Source organism: Pygocentrus nattereri, chromosome 4 (genome assembly GCF_015220715.1).
Source record: "Pygocentrus nattereri isolate fPygNat1 chromosome 4, fPygNat1.pri, whole genome shotgun sequence".
In the NCBI taxonomy this organism is placed as follows: domain Eukaryota; kingdom Metazoa; phylum Chordata; class Actinopteri; order Characiformes; family Serrasalmidae; genus Pygocentrus; species Pygocentrus nattereri.
Genome location: NC_051214.1, coordinates 20,847,894 through 20,867,850, shown reverse-complemented (window position 1 = coordinate 20,867,850; position 19,957 = coordinate 20,847,894). Strand labels below are relative to the sequence as shown.

General features: G+C 41.1%; 1 protein-coding gene across 1 annotated transcript in view; it reads left to right on the top strand.

The window, feature by feature from the left end:
* LOC108443223 (E-selectin-like) overlaps positions 1-8,896 on the top strand; it is a 33,503-nt gene extending 24,607 nt beyond the window's left edge. The window contains exons 11-17 of the mRNA XM_037537852.1: positions 662-847; positions 4,215-4,400; positions 4,908-5,117; positions 5,885-6,070; positions 6,697-6,906; positions 8,422-8,544; positions 8,669-8,896. Coding sequence (XP_037393749.1) covers positions 662-847; positions 4,215-4,400; positions 4,908-5,117; positions 5,885-6,070; positions 6,697-6,906; positions 8,422-8,544; positions 8,669-8,733 — 1,166 coding nt within the window. The 3' untranslated portion in view covers positions 8,734-8,896. The remainder of the gene's footprint in view (positions 1-661; positions 848-4,214; positions 4,401-4,907; positions 5,118-5,884; positions 6,071-6,696; positions 6,907-8,421; positions 8,545-8,668) is intronic.
* Positions 8,897-19,957: the final 11,061 nt, after the last annotated feature.

Genomic DNA, 19,957 nt, shown 5'->3' with positions numbered 1-19,957 from the left:
ATCAGGCACAACATCATGACCACCTCCTTGTTTCTGCGCTCATTGTCCATTTTATCAGCTCCACTTACTGTATAGATGCACTTAGTTCTACAGTTACAGACTGTAGTCCATCTGTTTCTCTGATACTTTGTTAGCCCCCTTTTACCCTGTTCTTCAGTGGTCAGGACCCCTATGGACCCTCAGAGCAGGTAATATTTGGGTGGTAGATCATTTTCAGCACTGCAGTAATGCTGACGTGGTGATGTGTTAGTGTGTGTTGCGCTGGTACGAGTGGATCAGACACAGCAGCACTGCTGGAGCTTTTAAACACTGTGTCCACTCACTGTCCACTCTATTAGACACTCCTACCTTGTCGGTCCACCTTGTAGACGTAAAGTTACAGACGATAGCTCATCTGCTGCTGCACAGTTTGTGTTGGTCATCCTCTAGTCCTTCATCAGTGGTCACAGGACGCTGCCCACAGGACGCCGTTGGCTGGGTATTTTTGCTTGGTGGACTATTCTCAGTCCATCAGCGACACTGAGGGTCACCCGAATAGTACCTGCTCTGTGAGGGTCCGTGGGGGACTGACCACAGTTTAATGTTTGCACACTTACGTCTGTATGTTTTGCACTTTGTCTGTACTGTATTGACTTGACTTGAAGTACTCATGTTGTTCCAGCTGTGTCCTGTGGCACCCTGCTGACCCCTGTGAATAGTCACATGACCTGCGCTGACCCGCTGGGAAAGTTCTCCTTCCGTTCGTCCTGTGACGTGACCTGTAATGAAGGATACACACTCAGAGGAGAGAACATCCTCACCTGCATGGAGACCAGCAACTGGTCTGCAGACACACCAACGTGTGAAGGTACAGTATTAATGCATGTAGTCGATAACTGTAGTGCATCCCACACACTGAAAATAGACTGTTTATGAATTCACAGTCATGATTTGTTGAAAGAAGCAGAAACAAATGTCTGTTGAAAGTGTCAGTTCTAAACTTTTAACAGAAACCGCATTTGTGTTCGTAAGTAGATGCTGTATTCTGATTTAGAAAGTGAAAAGTCATGGTTATGTATACAGTCGTGTCCCACAGAAAGACAAATCATGCTTAAAGTCCATGTTAAGTGGAAACCATAATTCATTTTCCTTCCATACTGTGACGTATTGCTGAATGAAATGTGGTATTAGTGAGAGGCTCTGAACTAGAAGTGCTTCTTCAAACATGACATTATAGGTACGGAGCTGTCACTGGGGCAGGACCCCGCTTGTCACTGGGGTGGTAGCCTCAAAAGTACATGTCAGTTCCTGCGGTCAGGGAACATAACTGAACCATAATCCACTGAAATGATGTGTTCTAAGCTGTACTGACTCCACACACCCCGCCTCGCCTCCAGGCTTTTATTCTACTGTTCTGTTTTAAAACATTTGGTTATGAAAAGGTACAAATACCAACTTTTCACCTGGAAAAACTGATTTCAGCTTCACAATCAAACCACGGTAGAACCTTTGAGGGAACATTTACACTGTTTGTACCTTGATGAACAAGGTTTGTGCTTTGTGTAGTGTAGTGGGTAACACAAGCACCCTACACTATACCACTAAGAGTCCTTTGGCAAGACTCCCAACACTGCCTTCGCCTACCTATGTAAAATGATCAAACTGTAAATCATTCTGGATAAGGGCATCTGCCAAAATGCCTTAAATGTAAATGAACGAGAAATGTACATGCACAGAACCTGTATTTCTAACAGTGTAGGACATGGTGACGTAATGGAAAAAACACATGACATTTACAGTCGGACAAAAGTTATTCAAATTTGATGGACAATTTACAGAAAATAAACAAGAGTTTTGTCATTTAAATGATATGATGAAGCAAAGTAAAAGACCTAAGGTTGACTTGGCATGCCATTTTATCCATCCATCCATTTTCTAAGCCGCTTCTCCGTCAGGGTCGCGGGGGGGTGCTGGAGCCTATCCCAGCAGTCTTCGGGCGGAAGGCAGGATACACCCTGGACAGGTCGCCAGTCCATCACAGGGCAGACACACAGACACAGACAGTCACTCACACATTCACACCTAGGGGCAATTTAGCACGTCCAATTGGCTTGACTGCATGTCTTTGGACTGTGGGAGGAAACCGGAGAACCCGGATGAAACCCACGCAGACACGGGGAGAACATGCAAACTCCACACAGAGAGGACCCAGCCGGGGAATCGAACCCAGGCCCTCCTTGCTGTGAGGCGACAGCGCTACCCACCACGCCACCGTGCCGCCCGCATGCCATTTTATGCCGTTTCTAATCTTAAACAATTAGAAAAAATAATCAGGAGGGCAGACGTGATCGTGTTGACAGAGAATGTATCTCTCATATAAATGTAATCTACATTTTACTTCATTATATAATTCTGTAATTCTATAACTCTATGTAATATAAATAATAATGACATTCAAAACAGATCGCAGGCCTACAATTTCTGGACGTAGATATATGTTTACAATATAATGTTTTATAGTAGAAAATAAAATGATACAAATCCACAAACAACATTGCAAGTTTAAAAAAAAAGATGATTTTCAGTTGCTCTACCACACATTTTCGCTGTAATATAGGCTACAATGCCATCACGTTAAAGGGGAATTCCAGCAATTTTTCAAAACTCATTGTGATCTCCTTCAGAGTGGTTTGACGCAAAACAGTCCATTGTAGGGAACATTACAGACTGAGATGTCTTTACAGTGGTTGTTGATAGGAACCAGGGGTCACCATGTCTACAACACAAATATAGCATTTTATTTAGTATCCAAAACCACCAATGAACCCACACGTATTCTGAGTTTTATGCAAAATGTTAATGTTGGTAAAATTATGGTCAATATGGAATTTTTGGGGACTGTTTTGCCTCACAAAACTGATTACACCCTTTAAATTGATTAAAAAGACATTTTAGGCCATATATATATATATAGTCTTCCTTCACACGCATATGAATTTGAGTGAGATCCCATTCTTAATTCATAGGGATTAATATGATGTTGGCCCACCCTTTGCAGCTATAGCAGCTTCAACTCTTCTGCGAAGGCTTTCCACAAGGTTTAGGAGTGTGTTTATGGAAATTTTTGACCGTTCATCCAGAAGCACATTTGTGAGGTCCAAAGTCCAAATTGTCCAAAGTCTCTTGGTGCTGAAGCATTAAGAGTTCCTTTCACTGGAACTAAGTGGCCGAGTCCAACTCCTGAAACACAACCCCACGCCATAATCTGAAGGCCACATAAAGTTTGGAGGTCTGTAGCGATTGACTCTGCAGAAAGTTGGCGACCTCTGCGCACTATGCGCCTCAGCATCCATTGATCCCGTTCTGTCATTTTACGTGACCGACCACTTTGTGGCTGAATACTTTTGGAAATATACTGTGTGTGTGTATATATATTACAGGAGAAGGAAAAACACACTACTTTTAATGTAAGTCAATGGAGCCAGACTTTTTTCCAAGTAATTTTGGGTCATATCTGTTGATCCATTCAACATGAAATGTACGTCAAGAGGCTTTTATTGTCATTCCATCTATGTGCAAGTACATAGTGGAGTGAAATTACATTCCTCCAGGAGCAAGACGGTGCAAGAAGGAACAAAAAGTACAAAGTGCGAACGTGCAGACATCGTGCACACAAAAAATGAAACTAGAAACAATAAATACAATAAATTAAACAGACATTAGACACAGTAAACAGACAGGACAGTGCAGCACCAACACAGCACTCATTTCTGGACATGAGGTAGTGCAATAAAGTGCAGAGATATTTAACATGCTGTGATCTGTGAGTTGTGCAGTCAGATGACAGACATAAACACAGCAGTTACTGAGATAGTAAAACTTGAGTAAACAGTGTAAACACAGTGTAGCAGCAATGTTCCAGTAAAGGACAACACGTATTTTCAAACTGAAAAAACAACAAAAATGGTATACAAGCTGACAGCAATGATGTATGAGTGTGTGTGTGTGTGTGTGTGTGTGTGTGTGTGTGTGTGTGTGTGTGTGTGTGTGTGTGTGTGTAACCACGCTGATTAACTTTGTTTACATCTTAACCGTTTAATTATGTGGGACTTTTGAAGTAACAACAAGTAACAAAACATCTGTTTCTTTGATGGAACTGTGTCACCTATTCAGTGATGTGCTCAGTGTAGCTCTGAAGGATTTTTGATGAACATTGTTCTCCTCCTGGTCTACAGCTCGACAGTGCCCCCTACTGCTATCTCCAGAGAATGGCAGGATGAACTGCTCTCACCTTCACTCCTCCTTCAGTTTTGGGTCGCACTGTAGTTTCGGATGTGAGGACGGTCATGTTCTCACAGGTGAACCCACACTGGACTGCACTGCAACTGGGTCGTGGAGTCAGGAGATGCCTTCCTGTAATGGTAAATGAGGGTCAATGTCATCGTAAACGCAGAAAATGGTTGAGAAATATGATTCGCTCACAACTTACAAGGCCTGATATGATTGGCTAACAACTTACAAGGTCTGATATGATTGGCTCACAACTTACAAGACCTGATATGATTGGCTGACAACTTACAAGGTCTGATATGATTGGCTTACAACTTTCAAGGTCTTATATGATTGGCTTACAACTTTCAAGGTCTGATATGATTGGCTCACAACTCACGAGGTCTGATATGTTTGGCTTATAACATTCAAGGTCTGATATGATCGGCTTAAATCTTTCAAGGTCTGATATGACTGGCTTACAACTTTAAAGGTCTGATATGATTGGCTTACAACTTTAAAGGTCTCATATGATTGGCTTATGACTTTCAAGGTCTGATATGATTGGTTTACAACATTCAAGGTCTTATATGATTGGCTTAAATGACTTTATCTCTATTTTTCTGTCTTATTTCTCTCTGATACATACAAACACACAGCTGTGCAGTGCGAGCCTCTTGCTCACTCACCTCTTCCCCAATCGCACACCCCTCCTGTCCCCTTTATGAATTGCTCCCACCCCAGAGGCAACTTCAACTTTGGCTCTCAGTGTATGTTCCAGTGCTCAGATGGCTACAGGCTGAATGGGAGCAATGAGCTGGTCTGTACGTCTGCTGGGATTTGGACAGACCTCCTGCCCACCTGTGTTGGTAAGCTTTCAGGTCATGAACCTCCTGTGATCATTAAGCTTTCACACTGATAACGGCACATATTAAACGCACAGTTGAAACGTTTGGAAAGGTCTGACTCTAAACTCCCTCTTATTTAGTGGTACATTTCTTGCAGTCATAAATGTAGATGATATGATATGAACGATATCCACTCAAGATAAGAGATAACCCATCTATTACGTACAGTACTGTGCAAATGTCAGAGACTGCCCTTAATTTAATTTCCATTAAGTACCAGTGATTGATTATTTGTAGGGTGTGTTTAGGAAGGTATTACATATAAGATAATCCATGTGCATTAGGAAGGACAAAGTTACAAAGAAATCACAAGTGAAAGCTTTGGGACTTCTGATTCTATTTAAACATAAGAATGTTGTAGATAAATCGTGTGACTGTGTGTGAGTGTGTGTGTGTGTGTGTGTGTGTGTGTGTGTGTGTGTGTGTGTGTGTGTGTGTGTGTGTGTGTGCGTGTGAGTGTGTATGCATGTGTGTGTATGTGAGTGTGTGTGAGTGTGTGTGTGTGTGTGTGTGTCCATGTGTGTCTGTGTGTGTGTGTGTGTGTGTGTGTGTAACCACGCTGATTAACTTTGTTTACATCTTAACCGTTTAATTATGTGGGACTTTTGAAGTAACAACAAGTAACAAAACATCTGTTTCTTTGATGGAACTGTGTCACCTATTCAGTGATGTGCTCAGTGTAGCTCTGAAGGATTTTTGATGAACATTGTTCTCCTCCTGGTCTACAGCTCGACAGTGCCCCCTACTGCTATCTCCAGAGAATGGCAGGATGAACTGCTCTCACCTTCACTCCTCCTTCAGTTTTGGGTCGCACTGTAGTTTCGGATGTGAGGACGGTCATGTTCTCACAGGTGAACCCACACTGGACTGCACTGCAACTGGGTCGTGGAGTCAGGAGATGCCTTCCTGTAATGGTAAATGAGGGTCAATGTCATCGTAAACGCAGAAAATGGTTGAGAAATATGATTCGCTCACAACTTACAAGGCCTGATATGATTCGCTTACAACTTTCAAAGTCTGAAACGAATGGCTTACAACTTTCAAAGTCTGATATGATTGGCTTCTGACTTTCAAGGGCTGATATGATTGGCTTACAGCTTAGGAAGTCTGATATGATTGGTTTACAGTTTACAGTCTGATATGATTGGCAGTGACTCCCCTCTAGGTTACCTAATTCACACTTGTCTCAAACTGCCTCTCTGCCTCTAAAGTTTTCAAGCAAATACACTTGCTAATGTGATTTCCTCCACTATAAAAGTGGTCAGATGGTAACATTTTTATAGACAAATACTTGGTTATAAGCTTTTACCCATAAAAGCTTCCATTACTTTAGCTCTTACCTACAATAGCATCACATCACCAAGCATGTGGCTGATGCAGTATATTTGGGGTGATGCGTCAGAGTATTCGCTTAATATTGCACAAAAGAAAGAAAGACATGAATCTATATTTAGTAGACAGAATGTCAGTGTGGACATGTGTAAATGACTTTGTCTCTATTTTTCTGTCTTATTTCTCTCTGATACATACAAACACACAGCTGTGCAGTGCGAGCCTCTCGCTCACTCACCTCTTCCCCAATCGCACACCCCTCCTGTCCCCTTTATGAATTGCTCCCACCCCAGAGGCAACTTCAGCTTTGGCTCTCAGTGTATGTTCCAGTGCTCAGATGGCTACAGGCTGAATGGGAGCAATGAGCTGGTCTGTACGTCTGCTGGGATTTGGACAGACCTCCTGCCCACCTGCATTGGTAAGCTTTCATGTCATGAACCTCCTGTGATCATTAAGCTTTCACACTGATAACGCCACATATTAAACGCACAGTTGAAACGTTGGCAAAGGTCTGACTCTAAACTCCCTCTTATTTAGTGGTACATTGTTGGTAACATTTGGAATCACAAAAAAGTTCGCAAACATTTGGGGATCACTGGGTGTAGTTAAATGTAAAAAATGTTGCAGAAAATGTACAAAATCATATCAAGAAATTAATATAAATAAATAATTACAGCATATTAGTTATCATATTATATTTTTTCATGTTCTAAAAAACCTTGAAATATTAAGTAATAATTAATATTAATAATAAATACAATTAATAATAAATAAAAATACGTCTTGATGTCTAGATTACAGTATTTCCATCAGAATATGTTAAAATGTAATAAAATAACAGCAGTTATTAATATGACACACATAGCACATATAGTGGTCAGGAAGGGAGTGAATGATAGGTGTTTCTTTTAAAGTGGACAGCGAATGTATATCTACACTATATTGCCAAACGTATTCATTTACCCTTCCAAATCATTGAATTCAGGTGTTCCAATCACTTTCATGGCCACAGGTGTATAAAACCAAGCCACTAGGCCTGCAGACTGCTTCTACAAACATTGGTGAAATAATGGGTCGCTCTCAGGAGCTCAGTGAATTCCAGCGTAGTACCGTGATCAGACACCACCTGTGGAAGTCCAGTTGTGAAATTTCCTCACTACTAAATATGCAGTGGTGTAAAGCGCCGCCACTGGACTCTAGAGCAGTGGAGACGTGTTCTCTGGAGTGACCAATCACGCTTCTCCGTCTGGCAATCCAATGGACGAGTCTGGGTTTGGTGGTTGCCAGGAGAACAGTACTTGTCTGACTACATTGTGCCAAGTGTAAAGTTTGGTGGAGGGGGGATTATGGTGTCGGGTTGTTTTTCAGGAGTTGGGCTCGGCCCCTTAGTTCCAGTGAAAGGAACTCTTAATGTTTCAGCACCAAGAGACTTTGGACAATTTCATGCTCCCAACTATGTGGGAACAGTTTGGGGACGGCCCCTTCCTGTTCCAACATGACTGCGCACCAGTGCACAAAGCAAGGTCTATAAAGACATGGATGAGCGAGTTTGGTGTGGAAGAACTTGACCTGACCTCAACCCGATAGAACACCCTTGGGATGAATTAGAGCAGAGACTGTGAGCCAGGCCTTCTCATGTCTGATCTCACAAATGTGCTTCTGGAAGAACGGTCAAAAATTCCCATAAACACATTCCCTTGTGGAAAGCCTTCCCAGAAGAGTTGAAGCTGTTATAGCTGCAAAGGCTAGGCCGACTCTTTTAATCATATTAAACCCTATGGATTTAGAATGGAATCTCAATCAAGTTCATATGTGTGTGAAGGCAGACGAGCGAATACTTTTGGCAATACAGTGTATATCTTAGATAGTTTGATATATACATGAAAACATCTTTAAACCATGATTGAAGGCCTTGGTTGTGCATGTATTTCAGCGAAGGAGATGCCGTTAGGCACCAGCCTGCTTGTGTACATTGCCACTGGTGCTGCATCATCGCTTGGCCTGCTGACGGTAGGAGGGCTGTTTTTGCTCTTGGTGCAGCGGCTCACGAAGAAGGGTAAGAGACATGCTCTTCTTGCCCAGTAGAGGGCTCCACAGAACAGCCCAGCGTCTGATCCCTAACAGTCGAACCGCCTGTGCAGTTGTGTGAATAAGTGTTGATTTGTTTCTTTCCACTCCAGCTAAATTCACACCAGATAACTCAGCTTGGGATGGGAGTCTGAATCCAGCCTTCGAGGACATTTAGCTTAGAAATGTAATCAGGTGCTTTCTGTCTCAGCTGTTTACAGATTTCTCAAAATGTATTTGCATTATGAATATTGATGTTGTCAAATTCAATGAATCTTTGCCTTAGTTGTGTGTTTGTGTATCTGAAACATAAAAAAGAGAGTTATATTGTGTGATTTTTACATGTTTGTTCTGTAATTCATGAAATGATTGGATATTCATGCACTGGCCACATTATTAGAAACTCTTTGTCTGTCCATTCACTGCCCACCTTAGCAGATTCACCTGCCTTACACAGCACTGTGCAAAAGTCAGAGATTATCATTCATTTAACCCTTGTGTGGTTTCCAGTGTAGGGTTCTCCTTTAGCAGCTGTAGCCAGTCAGCAGCCTGTCCATGTTGTCCACCCTGTCACACACACACACACACACACACACACACACACACACACACACACACACACACACTAACAGCAGGCCATGTAGGAGGAGAACAGAGTGAAGGACACAGCACCTTCACACTTTTATTCCCCACAGGTTCAGCCCAACACCACATGTGTAATATAAATGTGTGGGGAGTGAACAGACGGAAAATGGGTTATTTTATATGTTCACAGAAAAAGAGCAAAGACCAAGAATCTGCGGTTGAAATAATAATAAATCACATATTTTTTTCTTTTGTTAAATATTGAAAATGGGTCGCACAGACCTAAACACCACACAAAGGTTCATTTCCAGTCAAAAGAACCAATAAGCATAAATCATCAATTTTCAGGAGAAATTTCAGAAGAGATTAGATATAATCCACTTGTATAAGGAAGGGCAAAGTCAAAGGTGAATAGGTGAATAAACAGGAGTTTCCAAAGCCGATCGAATGATTAAATAATTAAATGAATAAAAGATACAGAGAAAAAATCCACAGGTGTTTCTATCCATCTTTCCACTGTGAGAAGGCGACCCAGCACTATGGGTCTGAAAGGATGTGTAGCTGTTAAGAAACTGAGAAGAGGGAAGAGGAAACAGGCCAACATAAGAAAAATTGCACATCAAACAAATAAAGCTGCTGGAGTCCAGACCTCAGTATCACTGAATGTGTTTGGGATTACTTGGATTGTGAGAAGCAGAAAATGCAACCAGCTTCTAAGACTGAACTTTGTAGGTGTGGAAAAATGTCCCAGCAGATTTCTCTGAAAAACAGAAAGCAAGTCTTCCAAAAAGAACAGAGCTGATTGGTTGAGAAGTGTTCTAACTGTGCTGTTATTTCACCAGAACATCACAGCTTTTTCACAAACACTGTATCACTCTGCTGAGACGTCATTGCTACTTGACGACTTTGACAGCTGTAGGAGACGCTCAAACCATTTGAGCGTTTTTACTTCTTACTTTGCCACAAACAGAAAACGGACACTTTTAAGATCACATCTGACCGACAGCCGATTTGGTCAGACTCTGAAGATGAGACGACGCTAAATTACCAAACTGTCGTCACCACTGAGCAGCTTTTCAGTCGGCAGCTGAGACAGAAGAACAGCTAAACAACCTGGAATCAGCCAGAAATTAACCCAAGTCATGTCGTCTGATCTTCAGAGTCTGACCAAATCAGACTGAGCCATAAAACAGACCCAATAAAAAACAGAAAAGCTGCTCAGTGGTGATGACAGTTTGGGAATTTAGCTGCTCGTTAAGGAGCTATAATTTGGAGGAAGGAACTGAACATTAAAACATATTAAACGCCGCGTTCACGGCCCAGTTTATTCATTTCTTACTGCATTTATTTAACTGCTGTATTAAAGCAGTAGAACACTCGAGGAGTGAGTTATCACCAATAACATCACGGCTGTGATGATCTAAAACTCTCTCGGGTTCTACTGCTTAAATATTTAAATGGAGCACACAGCACCCCCACCTCCCACAAATTTTATGAAGCATGAAACAAAAGAAATGAACCAAAATGACTTGGAAAGACGTCGGGTTCCACTGACTTACATTAGAAGTAAAATAGTTTTTTTCCTTCTCCTGTAAAGTCATCATTCTGGAGATACAAGGTTTTCTTCTGACAACAGCGAGGTGCGGTTATTTTATTGTGGAAAGGAGGAAAGAGAAGAGGCTTGTTGGCAGAAGGTCATTTGTAATCATGAAAAATTGGGGTCCTGTTTTTTTCTAACGCTGGAAAATGATCCGTTTACTAAATGGCCATTTTGACTGGAAAGTAAACTTCCGCTCACTGTACTGATGTACATTTATAGACTATAGCACATCTACTGTTACACAATATAGCAGCCCCCTCTACCCTTTTTTCATTGGTCAGTTTCTGACCACAGATCTGCTATTGACTTGATATTATGTAGTTGGTGGATTATTCTCAACACAGCAGTAACACTGACATGGTAGTGTGTTACTAAAGAGTAACTGTTGGGTTCAGAATAATCAGCCAGTCAAAAGTGTCCAGCCAGATGTTGCTCTGTATTCAGAAACTGACCACTGATGAAAGGCTAGATGATGGCTAACACATTGGTAAAGACAATAGATGAGCTACAGTCTCTGACTACACCAGCAAGATGGACTTACAAGATAGGTAGTTTTAATAAAGTAGCCTGTGAGTTCCGGGTCGGCGATATGACAGAAATATTACATCATGATGATTCTTTTATACAAACGTATCATGGTAGTTATTTTTGTCTAAGATTTAGTAAGTTGGAACAGTCAAAATTGAAGCTGTAGTGCCTCATAACTATAATAATAATACTTATTATTATTATTAAAATTATAATTATAATTATACTTATTATTATTGTTGTTGTTGTTGTTGTTGTTGTTGTTGTTATTATTATTATTATTATTATTATTATTATTATTATTATTGTACAACTGCAATGATTTTTGTTCAGTGTTCTACAACTTGCACTGCACTAAATCCATTGAAACAGCCCTAATTTGAAATGAAACATGTAGTTAATCAGCATCATTTAAGTCCTGTTAATATCCATGATATGTTGAGAAAAGCATATTGTAACAAAATAATCATGATAACCATAAAATATCGTCATATTGCCCACCCCTACTGTGAGTGTACATCATCAGAACAATACATTTGCAGTTTTCCACCTTCACTCTTTGTATGTTTGCATTATGTCTCTCAAAATATATCAGAATTGTAAATATTGTAATGCTAACTAACTTGATTAAACATCAGAAGACCTGTCATTGGTATATGTGTAAGAAATATGAATAAAGAGAACAGTATTATGAGTGCGGGGTGTGTTTTGCATGTTTATCAGTCAGGAACTGATGTGATGGATGTTTACAAATAATGTCATTTTCTCATTCTATCATAATATATTGTGTCTCGTCCACATACAGATACGGGTCATATATAAACGAGCAGATGCTATATGATATAATAGGAAGGCTAATTCAATACATCGGCCAGGTTTGTTGCCAGTGAATGACAGCAGGGTCATTCTTCAGTGTCTGGGTCTCTCTCTCTCTCTCTCTCTCTCTCTCTCTCTCTCTCTCTCTCTCTCTCTCTCTCTCTCTCTCTCTCTCTCTCTCTCTCTCTGGTGGAGGATAAAGACTGGCCCCCGCTGAGGTTCCCTGCGTTCAGATTGCTCACACACTCACTGTTCTTTCCAACCTGGCCTCATTGCGGTCAGCCAGGCGGGGCAGGGCATGCTGCCTTCGGGCACTGTGCCCACTGTCGCTCACTCCACACCCGCAGACTGACCTCTGCCCGTTCACCTTGGTGTCCAGGAGGGAGGGGTCTTCTGAAACTGAGGGGGGCTTTGAGGCCTGTTCGTATATCTCTGCAGTGGAGTTAGAGCCATGTCTGATTCTAACAGGACTGACGGTTTTCTTCAGATCCTAGCGGGGGAATTATAAAGAAACGAGTGCGGCTGTGACGAATAGCAAAGATATATTTGTGAAGCATCAGCAAACCTGCTATTGTGTTGTATTTTTACATGTTTCTGTTTTCTGTAGATGTTTTTCACCCAACAAAATTCATACAGTTCTGTTCCCTGTGACATTTCACTTAAAAACATTTCAAAGAAACACTCAAACATGCAGCATGATGAAATAGGACGTACACAGATTTGCTCACAGTGGTGGTGAAGCTACCTCTTAGAAAGATATTACATGTACTGGGTACAAATACATTGCCTGAGACATTGTGCCTAGTTCACCAATATCTTCCTAGGCTTTTTCTTAAATGGGTTCTTCAGAAAGGCCCTAAGAAAAAGTCTACATCCGACTCACGACGTGTTCTTATACCACAGAACGGTTCGCACCTTTGTGCTCTTACTTAAGAACACATCCCAAATGAGAAGACACTGGTCAAAATATTCATAAAAAACTGTAAGTTTTATTTTTCAGAATAAATATCTTCTTAAGAATAAAATATTTTGGTAACACTTTAATTTAGGGTACAGTTTATAAGGCTTCATGACACCTACATAAGCTTGTCATGATAACTGACATAGACCTATAGATACATAAATGTTTATTAATGCTGATTCCAATAGGTGTCAACTGCCATGAAGGCTACTGTGATCAAAATTGGCAAACGTGACCTTAATAGCGAATAACGTCAATTGGAATTTGCATTAATAAACATTTATTTAGGGTTATATTAGTTGTCATGACAAGCTTATGTAGGCGTCATGTAGCCTTGTGTACTGTACCCTACAGTACGTGTTAGCAATATTTTTTATAGTTTCAAGATAAAGCCCAGGCTCCCAGGGTCTTATAAAGCAAAATAGTCCCCAAAGAACACTTTTTTTCAGATTTACCAATATTTTACCATTATTTACATTGCATATAAAACTCTGAAGTCAAATGTAGGTCATTTTGGTTGCGTTGTAGACATTAAGACCCCTGGTTCGTCTCAACTCAGAGCAAGAAATGGTCTTCCTTGGCATGAAGAATCTTTTGGCCTGAGGGTGGTTAAAACACCCTCAGTAGCACTGTCACAAATACTGTCATAGCTAAACCAACTTACTCTTTAAAATGCTCATTTACCCCAATCAGATATAACATTATGACCACCTTCTTGTTTTTACACTACACTGATTGATACTTTGTTAGCCCCCTTTTACCCTGTTCTTCAGTAGTCAGGACCCCCGTGGACCCTCACAGAGCAGGTACTGTTTGGGTGGTGGATCATTCTCAGCACTGCAGTAACACTGATGTGGTGGTGGAGTGTTCGTGTGTGTTGCGCTGATGTGAGTGGATCAGAGACAGCAGTGCTGCAGGAGTTTTTAAACACTGTGTCCACTCACTGTCCACTCTATTAGACACTCCTACCTTGTCAGTCCACCTTGTAGATTTAAAGTCAGAGACGATAGCTCATTTGCTGCTGCACAGTTTGTGTTGGTAATCCTCTAGTCCTTCATCAGTGGTCACAGGACACTGTTGGCTAGATGTTTTTGGTTGGTGGACTATTCTCAGTCCAGCAGCAACACTGAGGTGTTTAAAAACTCCTGCAGCACTGCTGTGTCTGATCCACTCAAACCAGCACAACACACACTAACACACCACCACCACGTCAGTGTTACTGCAGTGCTGAAAATGATCCACCACTCAAATAGCACCTGCTCTGTGAGGGTCCATGAGGGTCCTGACCACTGAAGAACAGGGTAAAAGGGGGTAACAAAGTATCAGAGAAACAGATGGACTACAGTCTGTAACTGTAGAACTACAAAGTGCACCTATACAGTAAGTGGAGCTGATAAAGTGGACAATGAGTGCAGAAACAAGGAGGTGGTCAGAATGTTATGTCTGATCGATGCATTTTAAAAGATTTTGGAAAAAACCAAGTGGTCCTAAACCTTTGATGGACACTATATATTGTACTTGCTTCTTTTTCCACATAGAAAAGGTCATGATTAAAACATTTGTCTATGCTTGAAATCTTCTGCAAGTGTTGCCACATAGAAGAAGCAAAATCTCTCAATGATCAGTGATGGACTGATGGCAAAATATCCATCAATGAATGAAGGAAAAGCCAGCGAAAGCACAGAAGGACGGATGGGATGAGGCACAGCTCTTTTTTGCGAAACAAGCAGGCCTGCTATGGTGAAGCCACCGCATCTGTTTCTGCAGCGTCCCAGCGTGATGCCAATTATATCGGTTAGGAGGCAGAGGGTTTTCTGCCCGTTCTGGCACGGCTGGTGTAATAAATAACCGATCAGCTGACTGCCAGTCTCTTGGCTGCTATCAGAATAATAACGAGGCTATTGGTGCCCGCTGTGACCGCATGATAGCCGTTTGATTATTTTTCCTTCGCCTTGCATAACGAGCGAGCCAAGTGCTTTCCTAGTGCCAAGGAATGCACCAGAGACTGGAGGCCACGGCCAAGCAGGTCTGCAGTGTAGAGTTTACTGCGATTTACTGCCCTGCATGTCTGGAATAACTGGAATTGTTGTTGCCCTAATATTTTATTCATTTAGACAGAATCTGTTTTCATTTTAATGCTCACTTACATTTCTCACTCAGTGATTTTGCATTGTTTTTCATGTTGTTGCTGAAAGAAAAGCTTTAGGCTGTGGATACATTGGGTATATTTTGGTTTGTCCATCTGAATCAACGTGACCAAATCGTAAGGCAAATTATTCGGTAGCTGCATGAAATAAATGTACATTTTGAATTTTATTTATTTATTCATTTTTTGGTAAAAGCTCCCCTCAAATGAACAGAACATGTGTTTTATGATCTACACATGTTGCTCTATGCTTACAATTTACTGCTGAAAGCCAAAAATCTCAGACACTCTTTGTGTTATTTTTTAAAAGTAATGTTTACAGCGCAGATCACTGAAGAGACGCCATCTGTTTATAGTTTATAGCCCAGATTTGGGGAAAAACGGCTCGACTTTCAGTAGAAAAACAAACTGAGTTCAGCTTCTTTTATTATAAGGGTTTAAAATGACATCACCATCTATTTGACTGGAAAGAAGAGTTACAGCCTCATACGACGCCCAGATTCTGGATGTAGCTTATGAAATATGAACGTTACGAAGAATATGACGAAGTGCGCTTGGGAACCACCGGTGGTCTTAAGGAGTTTAAGAGGTTTAAGGGTCCATATCCTACATTTGTCTTACATTTGTGTGCTTTTATGCACTAAAGTCATACAGTCATAATTAATTTTTATATGACCATTTGCAACTTATTTCTATCCCTCAGAGTTAAGCAGCCTGTTTTTGTATATGACTTTAAGAAGTATTCACAATCGTGTACAAAAGTTTGGGCACACCTAAGTGAAAATAAGGAGCACATTGTCTACATACTCTTAATTATATATTTACAGACAACTGTCTGTAAATTTTAGTGCACATGCACTGTTTACTAAGTTTTTTTCTAATGTGTAATATGTTTAGCAGAAAAAAAAACTAATTGTGCAATAAGATGAAAGTGTGTTCTACCCTAAACTTTTGCATGTGACTGTATGCAATTTGTATTTTGTAATTAATATGTATTTAATATGTAATTAATATGTATTTACTGTGACCAGATGTCCTTATTGTGCCTTGCTCAGTGAGCTGTTTGGGCTGAAATCCTCAGAGATGTTGGGAAAAACTTCACGTCTGAGTCGTTTTGCTATGATATGATTGCTTTCTAAAAAGCCAGAAACAGAACAATCAATGTGTCCCAATTCAGGGGCTGCATCCTTCTGAGGCTACATTTGAAAGCAGTTGCTTCACAGTGGCTCGACTAGGCTGTCCCATTTCGAAGGCTCCTTTATATGCGGCCGAGAAATGTGTCCTTCTTTTCCATGGCAATGAAGGATCCAATGAGTCCCGAGGTTCATTGTGTGCCGGCAAGGATTCGAGAACATGGTGGTGTCAACAGAGAAGCGAATGGTGGCTGATGAAACACTTTTAAATATAAGTTAATTATATATAAGTATTGGGTTTAAACTGAGGCAAATAGCTAATGATACAATGATCTCATTAGTATCTGATGGTGAATGTGAATGTAAATGTAAAATGTAAATGTGTTCATGGTTTTGACGTAACAACCATAGTGAATTAAAAAGGCTATTTTTGGGTTTTTTTGCAGTTGTGTAGTCTGAGGAATGGATGGTATGTTGTGAAACAATGTTTACACAGTTTATTGGGGGGCCCAATTCTGGTCTTGTGTCACGATTGGCTCCTCCCACTCCATGTGCCTTTTTGTTTTGTCCATGTGCGTTTGTTTTGGTTTAAGTCCTGCCCCCTGTTTGGTTGCTCTGCCCCTGATTGTGTTCACCTGTCTAGTCGTTACCCTTTGTTATTTAAGCCCTGTGTTTGCCCTTAGTGTTTGCCAGTCTTTGTATGAATGTATTGGTCTATGTTTGTTTGCTTGAGTCTGTTTATAGTTTGTTTGTCATGTCTGAACCACGATCTGTCCGTATTGGCTCTTTGACCCTGGACCATTTTGACCACGACCCTGGATTTGCCCTTAATAAAAGTCGCTTACCTCCACACATGCGTCCTCCTCATCGCTCCGCGTTACATCTTGGAGGAGATCTACCACTTTGGAGAATTCTGCATCAACATGCCTCAGTATGTATGCTGGTATGCTGGAGCTAAGCTTTGCAGGATGGTGGATCTCCAGGGCCAGTATTTTGCACCCGTAGAGAACATCAAACTAATATTTTAATTAAAAAAAATCCAGTTTTCCATAATATGGAAGCTGATCTCTGCCTTTGATTCCTGAGTGGACACCACCCAGACCACTGGTGGTCTTTGTTTTTCATCCCAGACCCTCCCTTGGCAGAGCCAGAGCCTGGTGACAGACAGTCAGATCGTTCCTGACCATTGACTTACAACTCTTGCATCTCCAGCTCTGATTTCAGCCTTAAGAAATGTGAGCTGCCCTGAGCCACGGAGAGTGAGGGTTCACTGCTGGGGCAAGAAGGCCACACGGATCATATCTGAATGGCATGCCTCGCATTTTCTCCTGACATGGCTCCGAACCGAACTCACCCATCTATCCATAGCCCTAGTGCCTCCTCCTACACCCAACATGAATGCATTCCATAGGACAACTTCTGGCCCGCTGGGTGGTCCCTGCTGATCTGCAGGTCAAAAAGAAGGCTGAAGAATGCGAGGCAGGCTGCACCTGAAGGTGAGGAACACAATACTGGCATTCTTTACTAGACTGAACTATCTCTCAGTGCTTGCTTTTGAACCTGTACTGGGGCAGGTCCACAAAGCTGGGCATTCTGACGGGCTCTTCTGGAACATTAACAAGAGGACATGCAGTGTAGACCTTGTGTCTATATTAGTTTCTGTTTTTTCAGAACTAGATATGTATGATGATCTGGACACTGGAACTGCATCCTAGAACACCCTTCTGACTTCTCAGAACATCATATAAGTAAACAAACATCTTCCAAACTTGGCAGCAATGGTCATTTCTTAAAAGTGACCGACCCTCACTGGCTACCTTATTAGAAGCGTCATTCTTGTAGGTCCAATTTGCTGGTGTACCGATGGACTGTAGCACAATTTGTATTAGCCGTGCTTTAGCCGTTCATTAGTAGTTGTCGGTGACATTGCTGTGTTGAGAATAGACCGTCATCCAAAGAATATCTGCTCAACAGCAGCCCTGTCGTCAGAAACTGACCAGTGATGAATGGGGTAGCGAGTGGCTCACAAACAATGCATCAACTGATTATCTATTGACTGTACTTGTGGGTGAAACCTTATAACTCAATATTTGTCATCTTTTTGTTTGGTGGCTGGCTTCCCTTTACACTGTGTGAAAGTTTCAGCATCAGTACTGCAGAATATATATGTGGTATCAACACTACAGGGTGATTCAAAAAGATTCTTCTGATTTCAAAGCGCCATATTTTTACAACCATGGGGCATCTAGGACCCAATCACAATCCAATTGTAAGAGGGGGTCATAGAGTTTCTGACCGGCTCCCTTCAATCTGAGAGGAGATGAGACCCCTGAGCAGAAAGCGTTCTGCGTTCTCCACCTCAATAAGAGAATCAGTCATAACTGTGCAGCGTGATTTTCGTGGCCAGTGAACCTCCAACAGCTCAGAGCATTCGTCATTGGTTCCACAGCACTGGATGATCTCCGAAATCGCACTGAAAGAGCTGTGAGTGCAGCGACACCCGACACGCTCAATCCAGTATGGGATGAGTTTAACTGTGGTTGTGATGTCCGTACAGCTGGAGGAGGTTCATACTGAGACCTTGTACAATCACATAATAAACATACATACATAATAAATGCTCATTTAAACAGTTTACAGTTCACTGCATTGATCTGTAACGATTTACAGGTGAATAATTGTGAAATCAGATTAATCTTTTGAATCACCCTGTATTATACACATTACTGATAATAAAACCATGAATATCAGCTGGTTTGAGCCAATATTTCTTCTTTAAAAACTACTAAGCTTTAAATCATTTTTAATTGAGGCACTTAACTTCTAATCATCACATCTAATCATGTTCAGACTTCACAGGCACTCTGTTGCCATGCACAGTCATCTCATCCAGCATTTTTCACTGATTTCAGTCAAATACAGATACACATTGATACCAAAGTGCCATCTCTAGTGGATACAGCTAGGTGTTTTTAATAGTGTGGTATATTGTGTATATTATAGTAAGAACTACATCAGACATTCCTGTGTTAAATAAGTTGTACCATAATTGTACTTGACAAAAGATGGGCTACAGCCTGCCTGCAACATTGTGCAAAAGTCAAGACCACCCATCATTTATTCAATTTGGAAGTCAAATGTAAGTACATCATAATTTTTCAGCATCAGCAGAAAAGCAGAAAATAAATATTTAACAAAAAAAATAGAAGCCTCAACAACTAAACATGATATTAGGGTTTTTAGTATTTAGTCCTCTCTTTGCCTTTATTACAGTTTTTTTATTGCTTTCAGAAGACTTTTTCCAGCAAAATCTGTAGGGATATTTTTTCCACACTTCCCAAGTTCAGTCTTACAAATTGGTTGGATTTTCTGTCTCGCAATCCAAATAATCCCAAGCGCATTCAGTGGTGTTGAGGCCTGCACTCTGGGGTGGTCAGTCCATCATTCAGCTTCTTTGTTTGATGTGTCCGTCTCCTTTTCTCAGCGAGGTTCTTCTTGATCAGCTACACATCCTTTCAGACCCACAGCGCTGAGTCATCTTCTCACAGAGGAAGGATGGGCATGTTTTCAGATCTGAAGCAGCTTGATTTTCTCCTCCCTCTCAGAGATGAAAGCTTTAACACACACACACAC